The sequence below is a fragment of the Canis aureus genome, chromosome 3, assembly GCF_053574225.1.
Source record: "Canis aureus isolate CA01 chromosome 3, VMU_Caureus_v.1.0, whole genome shotgun sequence".
Lineage (NCBI taxonomy): Eukaryota > Metazoa > Chordata > Mammalia > Carnivora > Canidae > Canis > Canis aureus.
In genome coordinates, this window is record NC_135613.1 from 64,704,957 (window position 1) to 64,717,784 (window position 12,828).

At 47.1% G+C, this 12,828-nt stretch overlaps 1 protein-coding gene across 1 annotated transcript in view; it reads left to right on the forward strand.

Moving 5' to 3' along the window:
- Positions 1-6,097: 6,097 nt before the first annotated feature.
- CUL5 (cullin 5) overlaps positions 6,098-12,828 on the forward strand; it is a 94,718-nt gene continuing 87,987 nt past the window's right edge. The window contains 2 exon segments of the mRNA XM_077893333.1: positions 6,098-6,536; positions 6,539-6,565. Coding sequence (XP_077749459.1) covers positions 6,309-6,536; positions 6,539-6,565 — 255 coding nt within the window. The 5' untranslated portion in view covers positions 6,098-6,308.

The window sequence follows — 12,828 nt, forward strand, 5'->3', positions numbered from 1 at the left end:
TATACATGTTAGGTATCTTCACAATCTTCATTTCTTCTGGAAATTTCATCCAATAAAACTGTTAAATAGGGTCCTGACTCCTGAGTGAGACAAGACCATAGCTGGACTGACATATTTATTAAGCCTCCATTATGTTTAATAGAAAGTTCCTTTTTCTTTAATATTTGGCATGCTATAAAATACTTTCTTATCCCTAAAGCAGAGAATAATTACTTCATTTTTCCTCACCAATATCTGTATTTTGGATTTTAAAGTATACCTAGGGATATAAAATGTTTACTTCAGTATTACAATAATGCAATGCTAGTCTCTTCTCTCTTTAGTAAGTAGGCCACAAAAATTTTCAGTAAGGTTGTGGATTATCCTTTTTCTGAAACTTAAAAATAGAACTAGTTCCTCATGGCTCAAAGGGATTGGCCAATACTTTAAAAGCTCCCAAATGGGGGCACTTGGATGGCTCAGTCTGTTAGGCATCCAACTCTTGATTTCGGCTCAGGTCATGATCTCAGGATCATGGGATTGAGCCCCACATCAGGCTCTGTGCTCAGCAGGGGGTCTGCCTGAGGTTCTCTCTCTGCCCTTTCCCCCACTAAAATAAATACATAAATCTTTATTTAAAAAAATAAAAAAGCCCTCAAATAGATGTTTGTGGATTTCTTGTCTCTGCTGAGTTAAAATGGATTTCAGTGAGGATAAAAATACTTAAATGAGCAAAATGCTGACTGATTTATATGTCCTACAAAGGAGATAGTTATGACAGGATCAATGAACATTTTCCTCACAAGGAATATATAGACTGTTATCCTTAAATAATAGAGTCATTATTGAAATGAATAATCCTTCAGTGGTCCAAATTAGGTCCAGGCTCTCTAATGTATCATTTGGTGGATTTACAACATAGCAAGTGGTGGGTGATCCTTCCACCGGCTCCAACCTATAACACCTGTTGAGAGCACGGATTTGAGAAGCATAGTTAAGGATCTGCTGAAGTTGCCTTGGCTTGTCATAATGTAATGACAGGGGATGTGGAGTGGAATGAACAGATCCAGAATATGTTGGGAAGCAGACTTAAGAAGATTTGCTGATACGTTGATTGTAGGGGGTGGGGAGAAAGGAGGAAGGAAGAATGATGCTCGGTTTTTGACCCTAACACCTGGGTGGAGGTGCTTTAAACTGAGCGAGTGGGCAGCCCGGGTGGCTCAGCGGTTTAGCGCCGCCTTCAGTCCAGGGCGTGATCCCGGAGAGCTGGGATCGAGTCCTATGTTGGGCTCCCTGCACGGAGCCTGCTTCTCCCTCTGCCTGTGTCTCTGTCTCTCCTTCTCTCTGTGTTTCTCATGAATAAATAAATAAAATATTTAAAAAATAAATAAATAAAATGAGTGAGAGAAGCCTTGGGGGGGAGGGGCGGCAGTGAGAGAGGAGCAGGTGCAGACCAGGTCAAGGTATGGAAATGGCAGAGAACAGAGACAAGAATCAGAAGTTCTGTTTCGCTCATTGGCAAAGGTAATGACATCAGGCGAATAAGGAAGCTAACCTTTTTCAGGCTATTGCAATGGGGAGAGCATGCCAGATCCAAGATCAGAGTGCCTTAGCAGGATGGTTTTGCCTGGAAGTGTAGGTAAGTTATTCATGGGGTGCTCTGACAGTTTGGGGTACATTAATAAATCAGGGGGAGTCTTAGCCAGTCATCTGAACGAAAATCATTTGTCTCTATGTCTGACTAGTTGCAGGAGGTGATAAACAGTTCAGCTAATCATTATGAGACAAAGAATAGGAATTTGAGGCCCTGTGTCTGGCCTTGTCACAGGTAAATGAGGGCATCATCTGTGAGTTTTATGAGAATCCTTAAAAAGAATGGACAGTTTAAGGTATATGGAGAAGGGTGGTTCTTTGTAGGAAGCCACTTCTGGAGAACAAAATGTTGAGGGGATTAACCATCACTGTGTTCTGGGAGTATAGGGCTCAGGTAAAGTTCAACCTCTCAACGTGTCATACTTGAGATGTTTATGAGATCTGAAGATGACCAACAGGTGGTTGGGTATATGAATCAGGAATCCAAGAGAGAGGTTCGAAGCTGGAAAGATGTATTTGAAAGTTCTCAGCATTATAGGTGATATTTAGATGAGGAGACTTGATGAGATCACTAAAGGAGACGTGTGGAGAGAAGAGGGTTCAAGATGAAGCCCAGAAGAACTACAACCATCAAGGTGAAGTGGCAGGGAAGGGGCTAGCCATGCAGTAAGAGACAGACCAGACGATAGGAAACAAAAAGGAGAATTTGGCGTCATGGAGGCCAAGTGAGGAGAGTGCTTCAGGACAGGGAAGTGGAGAGCGCCACTGAAAGGTGCCGAGCAGTAAGATCAGGGCAATGACCATTAGAATTGGCAAGAGAGTCAGAGGAGGGATTCTTTTCTTTCAAGGTGGAAAATGCTTATGAACTGATTTTTTTTTTTTTTTATGGGGATGGGAATGACATAGGATAGTGGAAAAACAATTGACGATACAAGAGAGGTGGAAGTGTGCTGGGAGAAGGGAGCCCTTGAGGGAGGACCCAGAATACAGGAAGAAGCATTGGTCCTGAGTTGGCGTAGATGCCTGGCCAATATAGTTCGATCAGGGAAAAGAATTGCAAATGGAGGGATGGTAGTTTCAAGATTTGGTGGAGGAGAAAAGAAAGATGCCATTTATGTTTGCAGTGAAGTATGGACGGAGGCGGCAGGGGAGTAAGAGGTTTGAAATGAAGTAGGTGTACGAGGGAATGGAATGGAAGAGTAAACCTACTGGAGACAAACATGCCAGGATTACTGGGTTGTGTTACGTGCTCATCTGAGGTCTAAGTCTGGGAGGTTTTTTTTTTTTTTTTTTAAGATTTTATTTACTTATTCATGAGAGACACACAGAGAGAGGCAGAGACATAGGCAGAGGGAGAAGTAGGCTTCCCCTGAAGACCACGATATGAGACTTGGTCCCAGGACCCCGGGATCACCACCTGAGCCAAATGCAGATGCTCAACCACTGAGCCACCCAGGTGCCCCCCCTAAGTCTGGGAGTTTCAAGAGAAACCACTGGACTTGGTTTTGGGCTCTTTGGTGATGTTCAGCTCCCTGGGTGTAGGCATGGAAAAGATAGAAGGGTTTATTCAAGGTCGTGACTATATTGCTTCTGCATGACGGGTGGGGAAAGGGACTGGGTTGTTGAAGACATTTGCAAGACGAGTGATGTGCATAAAGTGAGCTGTGGAAGTTTCACTCCTGACCTGGTCCTGTGGGTGGAAATCTCGGGGTGGTTCTCTTTTGTCTTACGCAGCTGCTAGCCGGGCTCTCCTCTCCTTCCCACGCCCTGCCCCAGCCACCCATCTTGCCTGAGGCCCCACTTTCTGGAGGTGGGAATGGAGTTTAGAAGTGTTCAGGGCAGCCGGGGTGGCTCAGCGGTTTAGCGCTGCCTTCAGCCTGGGGTGTGATCCTGGAGACCCGGGATTGAGTCCCACATCGGGCTCCCTGCATGGGGCCTGCTTCTCCTCTGCCTATGTCTCTGCCTCTGTGTGTGTGTCTCAGGAATAAATACATAAAATCTTAAAAAAAAAAAAAAAAAAGAAGTGTTCGGGGCCATGGAAGAGGGAGTCATCTGTATAAAGTAGTGCCGTGGGCTGAGCGCTGACTGAAGGCACAGACAACTGTCTTACAAGATGTATGAAGGCGGCTCCCTCTGACATAGCCTTCCTGAGAGGCTACCAGCAGATGGCTTAGCTCTGGTAATGTGTGACATTCCCTGGCAGAGCAAAGAAGGATCTTCAGGCTTAGGAATAAGAATAGAAGCTGACACAGGGCCATGGTTGGATTCATGTCTGGGTTAGGCCTAGGGCTGGCCCCATGCGTCTTCTTGGTGTTAGGCAGTGGTGCAGTCTTGAGGTGGGCTCTTTTTCTGTGTGCTCTCCAGGGGTCTGGGAAGCCCAACGGCCATCCCCCAACTCTTGGGTCTGTTTCTCTCCTCTCACCCCCAAATCTTGTAAACGCTCTAGGTTTGTTGTCCCTCTAGGTTTTCACCAATTCTCTTATTAAGCTGTATGTTGGTAAAACGTTACATACTATCTTTGCATGCAAAAAACTTTTTGTTTCTTGCTTCTTACAAATCACAGGCTTTGACTTTTTAGTTATTATGTCTAAAAAGGACTGCGAGAGTATATATATTTTTTAAAAATTTATTTATTTATTCATGAGAGACACACAGAGAGAGAGGAAAGGACACAGGCAGAGGGAGAAGCAGGCCACAGGAGCCCGATGTGGGACTCGATCCCAGGACTCTGGGATCACGCCCTGAGTCAAAGGCAGATGGTCAACTGCTGAGCCACCCAGGTGCCCTTAATGCAGGATTTAAGTAATTTCTCTGCACCCAAACTGGGATTCGAATTCACAACCCTAAAATCAAGAGTCACACACTCCACCAACTGAGCCAGCTAGACACCCCCAATTAAATAATATTTGATGTAACTATACTTAACATCCAGCTCCTTTATTAGACAATAAGCTTCAAGATGGCATGGGTCTTCTCTGCTCATTTAAATCCTGTATTTTGGTGCCTAGTACTTAACAGGCAGCCCAACAAGTATGAAATACTTAATTGGAGTCTTAGGCAGTGTCAACCATTAATTAACGCAATTACTTTATCAGCCTGTCATCTTACTGATGCATCAGGTTGATTATAATGTTATCAATTTACACCTTAAATTGCGCAGTGGAGTTGGCTTAGGGTTGAAGATAAAACCCAGTTTCCCTGGCAAAGATAACTGATTACATCGTTTATTGTGGACTAGGCCTTTTCTCTGACCCAGCTGTGTGACCTTGGCCAGATCACTGTACCAGTCAGGTCACCTCTACAAGCCCTCCCTTATCATTCTGCCAGGACATCCCAGGCCCAGTGGATCTGAGTCCTTGTTCTATTATCCTGTCATGGTTGAATCATGCCTAGATCACTCTAAGAAGTCATTTGCAGAGTGAGGACACCTAGGTGGCACGATCATGTGTTATGTAAGGAGATACTGGGGAAGCTTCCTACATGACCCTTCTGCTCTGTTTACGATTTACAGGGTAGAGAGAGTTTGATCCTGCCATTCCTCTGCTCGGAAGCCTGCAGTATAGCCTGTCTCACCCAGAACCAAAGCCAGTGCTTACTTATGGGGGGTCCACCAAGCCCTGAATGATCTGCTCTCCTCTGCCTCTGCGGTCCACACACCAACCTTCTCATTGTTCTTGCCACACTCTGGGCAACCTGCCAACCCACCATCCCCTGTCTGGAATGCTCCTGCACACGGGGCCTGGCCTCGCCCCTCACCTCCTTCAGGTTTTTGCTCAAAATGGCATCTTCCCAGGGAGGCCTGCTTGGGTCTCTCTCTGCAACGTTGCAAACTTCATGCCTCTTCCTGGCTGCATTTTGCTCCATAGATCTTATTATCTTTTTCCCCTAAAATATTATGAATGTAGGAAGGAATATTGTTTGTAAACATGTATGATATAAAAACCAGGGACACTGTGTGTAGGTTCTACCGCGAGTTATATTCTCTTCCCCGAACCAGTGGTTCCTGGTCTAAAAGGCCAAAGCTTGGAGTTTTATGGTGAGTACCTTCTAGGATCATGTGCCTTCAGGAAATCCAACATTACTACTCAGTGCCTGAACAACCTTGCATGGATATTTTCAGCGCCAGGCACTCTGGGTTGGAAATATTAATAGTTGTCACTTCTGCGCGTGCAGTGACTCATTCAGTCATTCAGCAAACATCTATTGGACGCCTTCGATGTGCCAGTTCCTACGGACCCAGCTGCCGAACCCAAGCCGAGCGAGCCGTCACAGGCGTCTCCTCTGCACACCCGGGGTCCGGGCCTCGGGTGGGGGTGGCGGCGCGCCCTGCACACCGGCTCGCTGCACACGCAGGGTCCACGCCTCGGGTGGGGGTGGCGGCGCCCCCTGCACGCGCGGGGCCCGGGCCCGGGGTGGGGGTAGCGGTTCGGGGCGCAGGGAAGCTCTCCGGTCCCGCCAGCAGGGGGGGCGCTGCCGCCCGCCCGCCGCGGCGGCCCGGCTCCTAGGCTCGCTCCCGAGCGCGCCCCCGCCCTCCGCGTCACGTGACGCTGCCGCGGAACCCGAGCCGCCGGGCCTAAGCCGAGCTAAATTCGTTGCGGGTGGCCGCCGCGGGTGGAACCACAAAGGCTAATCCGAAGGATCGGGGGTGCTCGCGGCGTCGATGCTTCCTCGTGCAAGTCAGGTCGCCTCCTGCTGCCTCCTCCCCACTCGCCGCTGCCGACTCCCCGGGCGTTTGCATGAGCTCTTTGGCGTGGGCAAGCCCCGGTGACCATGTAGGGGGACGAGCGAGGCCGCTCCAGTGCCCGGGACGAGGTCAGCGCTGTGGGCACGCCCCCGCGGCGCCCCGTGCACCCCCCGTGCCGGCCCGCGGGCCGCTCGGCTCTGCTGGGCAGCCGGGCCTCCGCCTGGGGCCTGGCCCCGAGCGCCACGAAATCTCGCGCCGTCTCGCGAGAGGCGAAGTTGAAGGAACATGGCGACGTCGAATCTGTTAAAGGTAAGACCCTCCGGCCAGCCCGGGTCGGACTCCGCGGCCGCCGGCGCTGGCTCTCCGGCGGAGGCTCGGTTCGGGTTCGGCGGCCAAGGGTGGGAGGGCTCGGGGGTTGTCCGCCGCGGGGGAGGTCGGGGAAGTGGCCGCCGGCGGCCGGAACGCGGGTCTGTGGCCTTGGGGCCGGGAGGCTCGGACGGTCCGTCCCGCCGGCCGGCGCGGGGAGGGCGGGGAGGCCGGGGGCTGCCCAGCAGGGGCGGGGAGGGCGGGGAGGCCGGGGGCCGGCGCGGGGAGGGCAGGGGCGGGGCGGGCAGGGGCAGGGGCCCCGGAGCCGGGAGGACGGGAGCCCGGCCGAGGGCAGGGGCCCCGGCGCAGGGAGGGCAGGGGACGGGGACGGGGCCGGGGCCGGGCCTGGGAGCCGCTGTGGCCCCGGTGCGGGGTGGGCAGAGGCCCGGGAGCCACTGTGGCCCCGACGCGAGTAGATGCTGGGCGCTCACCCGCTGGGCCGCAGCTCTCCGCGGGCTCCGCTTCTTCTTGCGGCGAGAGTCCCAGGCGAGCGAACCGGAAACCCGAGGAGGCGCTGCCCAGGGGGTCTCGGCCTCGACTGGCCCCCGCCTTCCCCGTGCCTGTGGGCCTCGTCCCGGCGCACGCAACTCCGGGGCGCGCAGCTCGCGGTGCCTTCCCCCGCGCTCGCGCCCTCCCGCTGTGCTCGCTGTGCTTCCCTCGTGGCTCCCAAGCCCGAGTTCCTATTTCTTCTGTTTTTCCTCGGGAAACTACCCCGCACGCAGCCCGAGGGCAGCACGCCGTCCGGTGATGCGGGGGAGGCGCTCCCAGCCTTTCAGAGCTCCGCGCCGCCACCGGATCAAGACCAGGGTTAAAGTTAGTTTTGTGTCTGTGTCAGTGGGGTGGCCCCGGGGATGGAGGCCCAGAGGGGCAGAAAGCCGGGAGGGGAATAGGAACGCAGGGCACAGGGACAACAGACAGAATGGAAAATACAGAGAAGTAGGCTGCAACCTCACGTAGGACTCCTTTCCACTACCGATAATTGCCTAACTGATGGGACTGTTCTATGAAAAGTAGACCGAATTTTACTAATTTAACAGGCAGTCTGTCTTCTTTCAAAAGGAGGAGGGGCTTAGCACGAAACTCTATCTGCCACTTAGAAGCTGTGTGACTTTGGGCAAGTTTCTTAACTTCTCTGTGCCTAGGTTTCCTTAGCAGTAAAATGGCACCATCAGTAGCACCTATTTCACGAGCGTTGTTAAGGTCGATGTTAACGTATGTAAAATGCTTAAAACAGTGACTGGCACTGAATTAGTACACAGTCCCCGTAAATAACCAGGATTACTACCGCGGTGGCTTCTCTGAGAAAACGAATTTAGAACAGGATAGCAAAGTTCTAGTAGATTCAGAGAGAAAACTTGTTTACTTTCTAAAGACTCCTGTTGGAGCTTCTCAGATGTTTACATAAGCAGTAGCTAATGTTATTCATTGAAGCGTTTGAAAAGTAATTGGGTTCCTGATTCGTTGTGATTTTTTTTTTGTCTTTCTTTGACTTGATTACTTGGATGTAAAGCAAGATCTTTTTCCCTCAAAAATTCTGTCTCAGGAAGGAGCAAGTCACTGTATTGTACTCCATACGAAGCCTTACAAAGGATTGTTTGGAGAAGGTGCACATCTGAAGCTACTTGGGTAAACACTAGTGAGTGCTTACCTCGTGGAGATTATGAATATACATAGCCAACACACATCTATAGAATTAAAGAAACCACTCAAATGTATAGAAAATGAGCACTTAGGACTTAGGTTAAAGAGTTCACAAGGGAAAAAAAAAAGAAAAAGGTCACAAGGATTCAAAAAGTTCTGCAACTCAGACAAATTTTATAAATTAAAGGAAGGTGATAATGCTTTGAAAAAAACAGGTAAATGATTCATTCACTCTAGTGAGCATGAAGACAGATGCCATAGATACACTGGAAAATTTTCGATGGAATTGTTTTATGAGGTGTTGAAAAGGGAGAGAAAGAATTTCTGAATCTTATTTTACATAGTATGTGATTTTAAATACATGTAAATAACGTCCTATCATGGACATTAATCAAAAGACGTTTGATTTTTCTGTCAATACCATCAAAAGCTTACATGTTGAAGATGGCCAGTAAAACTTTTTTTCTTTTTTCTTTCCATATTGGGAATAGGGAGGGGGTTGTCTCATTCATACTTAAAGAAGTAAGTAGCTAATTAAAAAGTGGAAAGTTTGTCTTGGAGAAATGCAATGAGACCCTACCAGGACAGACCCATAACATAACTCATAGAATCACTTAAATTCAAGTCTGGGGATACCTTGAATAAAGATAGAGCTGACAGGGATGCGGCCAAATTAGCCTCATTTGCTTTTTTTGATAGGACTCAGACTGGTTTGTATGAGAAATGCCTTAGACATTATGCAGTTAGGTTTCACAAGAGTATATTTGACAGAATTATCATGTCTTGTGGTCGAAATAGAGAAACGTGGGCTAGATGAGAATATAATTAGAACTGGATTAATTATCATAAACAGCTGTACCTGAAGAAAAAGTGATAAATCATCAACCCTGAAGGGAGGCCTTTAGTGTCCTGCTGAAAAAATAAGTTTTCTTCCTACTTGCCAGTAACTTGGGTGGAGTTAAGTTCATTGAGTTTGTGGATGACAGTTTGGAAGGGTAGCTAATGTGTTACGAAAGATAACAAGATTCAGAACTTTGATAGGAAACTTACAAGTCAGAGAGCAAAGCAATAAAAACCACTTTTTAAATATTGGAATTTGATATAATAATGATTGTATTGTCTATATAAACCAGGTAGATTATGGCTGGATTCTGGAAATCTTTTGATTATATAAAGATTTGTGTTGTATATTTTGTTGTAAATAATGACCAATTGCTTGATCATTGAGGGGGTTTATATCTCCTAAATTTTTCAATATGACTCCTTTAAGTTTGTTTTTAACATGTAATTCTGTGTCCTTTGTTTTACAGTATCTAGGCCTATGTGCTCTTTTTTTTCATTTCTAGCTGAGTATCCTATTCCAAATACCGGTTGTTTAAATCTTGTTTTGCTAGATTTCAACCCCCATTTACTTCTTAGCTTGTTGCCGTGCGCAGTTCTGTGGATTGAGTGCCCTTCTTCACTCTGTGGTCAGTGCTACAGATTCTTCTGGTTCCCTTCAGTCTCCAGGTGCTTGCTGTGTTCTTCCTCCAGTGCTCTTCAGTCTCTACTCTCCCCAGAACCTGGCAGCAACATCTCTGTTCTTCTGTTTCAGTCTCCTTCTTCTCACTCCTGAGAGGTCAGAAAGTTCATACATCTCCTTATAGAAACCTGACCTGTGTGGCCTTGTTTCCTCTTGCCCTCGGTTCCCCTGGTTGTCTGGAAGGCAGCCCCCACGGCTGCCTGTGGAGTTCTTCACCTTCTGCCCCAATTTACTGTGTCTCTACCCTCCCCGTACCCCCAGATGCTCATGGTGAAGCAGGCTGCCAATCTCCAGAGCAGTGGCAACTTCCTGATTGCCAAATGAGATTTTTCTCCCATACCTGGATGACCATCTCCACCTCCCTTTTGATTTTTTATGAGATTCTCTCCGTCACGTCCTATCTCTCAGATCACTGGTGTTTTCACTGACCTCCCTCCTCTCCTCCCCAGTGTGATTGTTTCTCAGGAGTTAATCTTCAGCCCTATTCTATCTTTGTACTTCTGTTTCTGGGGCAGTCCGAACTCCCATGATTTCACTATTTTTATCTCTTAACTCTAATCTGAGCTCTGGACCAAAACACAGTTCTGACCATATCACTTTCCTGCTTGGATACCTTTGATAGTTCAAATTCTTTGATATCCTTCCAGTTGGGTCTTCTCCCTAATATCTCTCTGTCTCCCTTACCCCCTCCTTTCTTCTTCCCCCTCTGTCCGCCTCTCACACACACCTGCCTCTACCTGACTGGGTCCTTGTTGGTTCACTAGTATACCACCATCTCAGTATTGGTCTGTTAAAATCCATTTCATTATTAAGACCATTAGCCCAAATTCCTCCCTTTTTAGTTCCCTCATTTGAAATTGTTGCCTACTCTGCACAGGCATAGCACTGCATCTCTTTCTTTTGCTTTATGCCTTACATATTAGTTGCATAGTCTATTTACATATCTAACTCCCCTTCAGGGTCGATTGCCCCATTATTGCAGGGACTTTATTTTATTAATCTTTTGATGCCTTAACCATTAGTTGTGGTGATCACTCATGGTAGGTGCTTCATAAGTGAGTGATAATTGCCTAAAAAGAGAAGTCTTAGGGGATCCCTGGGTGGCTCAGCAGTTTGGTGCCTGCCTTTGGCCCAAGGCACGATCCTGGAGCCCCAGGATCGAGTCCCACGTCGTCGGGCTCCCGGCATGGAGCCTGCTTCTCCCTCCTCCTGTGTCTCTGCCTGTCTCTCTGTCTATCATAAATAAATAAATCTTTAAAAAAAAAAAAGAGAGAAGTCTAGTGATATTTCTGTGCACTGTAGATGCTTACTACCTGGTGTTAATTGGTTAAAAGGAGGAATTTCTGGTTCTGTTCCCTTGTAATTAGATCTAGAGAGAGGGAGAGAGAAGAGGATAGAAGTATAAAAACCAGTCCATTAGAGAATCCCAACTTGAAACTGAAATAGGAAGCATGCTGCTGTCTGTTCTCAGTGGAAACTTTATTTTTTGAGAGGGAAGAAAATGGAAATAATAAAGGAGAGATTCAGAGTCTCTCTAGAATTCATTATTAAAATGATTTCATTAGATACATCCTTATTATTCACGATGAACAATACAAGGATGTGTAAAACCTCTGTCGTCTTTGGGAATTCACCATATACTAAAGGAGATTAAAAGGTGCTAATGATTTTCTCTAAGGCAAGAATTTAAGGAGTTTTAGCAAATGCTATGTGGTCCCTCACAGACTGAGGAAATCATTTCTGGTGGAATGATCAAGCACTGGAGCTTGATTTTGAAGACTGGGTAGACTTGTAGGTGGTGATTAGGGTAGATTTCAGTGGGAGTAGAGAGATTAGTTTGGCTGTGCTGGAAGCAGGACTGCCTGCTTCTTGTGAACGGTGTTTCTTGAAGTTGTCAGAGTACAGTGACCCAGAATATGGGAAACACTAGGAGACAAGAGTACAAGGGAAAGTCATGGGCTGTGAAAGGTCTTCAATACCAGGCAAAGAAGTTTGAAATAAAGTTCTGTAGATGGTGAGGAATATTTGAAAAATATGTGAGCAGAGATACTGTCAAGCCCTCAATTTATTCTCGACTCTATACATAAAACCTGTTACTCAGCATTACTTTTATGTGTATTCAAAATCTGACTGTGAGGTGGTCATGAATGAGGGGCATATGTGCCAAAGACCCCATATTCATTGAAACCTTAATGGGAATCAGTAAATCTCTGGCAAATAAATTCATTCAATAAGTATTTAGTATTTTCTAATTCCAGCTGGTGATTTAGGCAAATTCTTGCCTTATATAGCTTATATTTCTGTTGGAGAGAGAGACAAAAAACATATAAGCAAATACATAGGTCAGATACGCTATAAAGAAAAACCGTTGGGGTCAGGGTAGAGAGAGATGGGTGTTATTTTTGATGGGCTAATCAGGGAAGGCCTCTGAGGAGATGACCTTGGACTTGAGACGTGAATGAAGCAAGGGCACAAACCATGAACATATTTAGGAGAAGATCTGCAGGTGGAGGAAACAGGAACCACCAGCGTAAAGGCACGGAGTCTGGAACATGCTTGGCAAGGAACTATATGGACGTGATTACTGAGAGGTAAATGTTGTCAGTGAAGGGTTAAGATACACAACTGCATGATTCTTTTTAATTTCTTTTCGAACATAAGTGAGATTTAGAACCTAACTTGTCAGTTTTTATTGAGTTCAGGGAAATTGCCCTTCTGAATGGGCATGTAAGAGGCACATGGTCCCTCAAGCCACCTGCCCTCATTCCTGTTCTGTTCTTGAGACATGGTTACATTTGACCTGACCTAGGGAGACAAGGAATACAAGCTTATGGGTGTTGGTGAACTAAATTAGTTATTATAAATCTGTGATAAATGTAAACGTGAGCATTGTTCATGTTCTGTGAAAATAAGTGAACAATGCCATAATCTGGAGGTGATGTATATTACTGCTATAGACAGAACCTGACACACACACACACACACACACAGAGGGGCAGAGACACAGGCAGAGGGAGAAGCAGGCTCCATGCAGGGAGCCCGA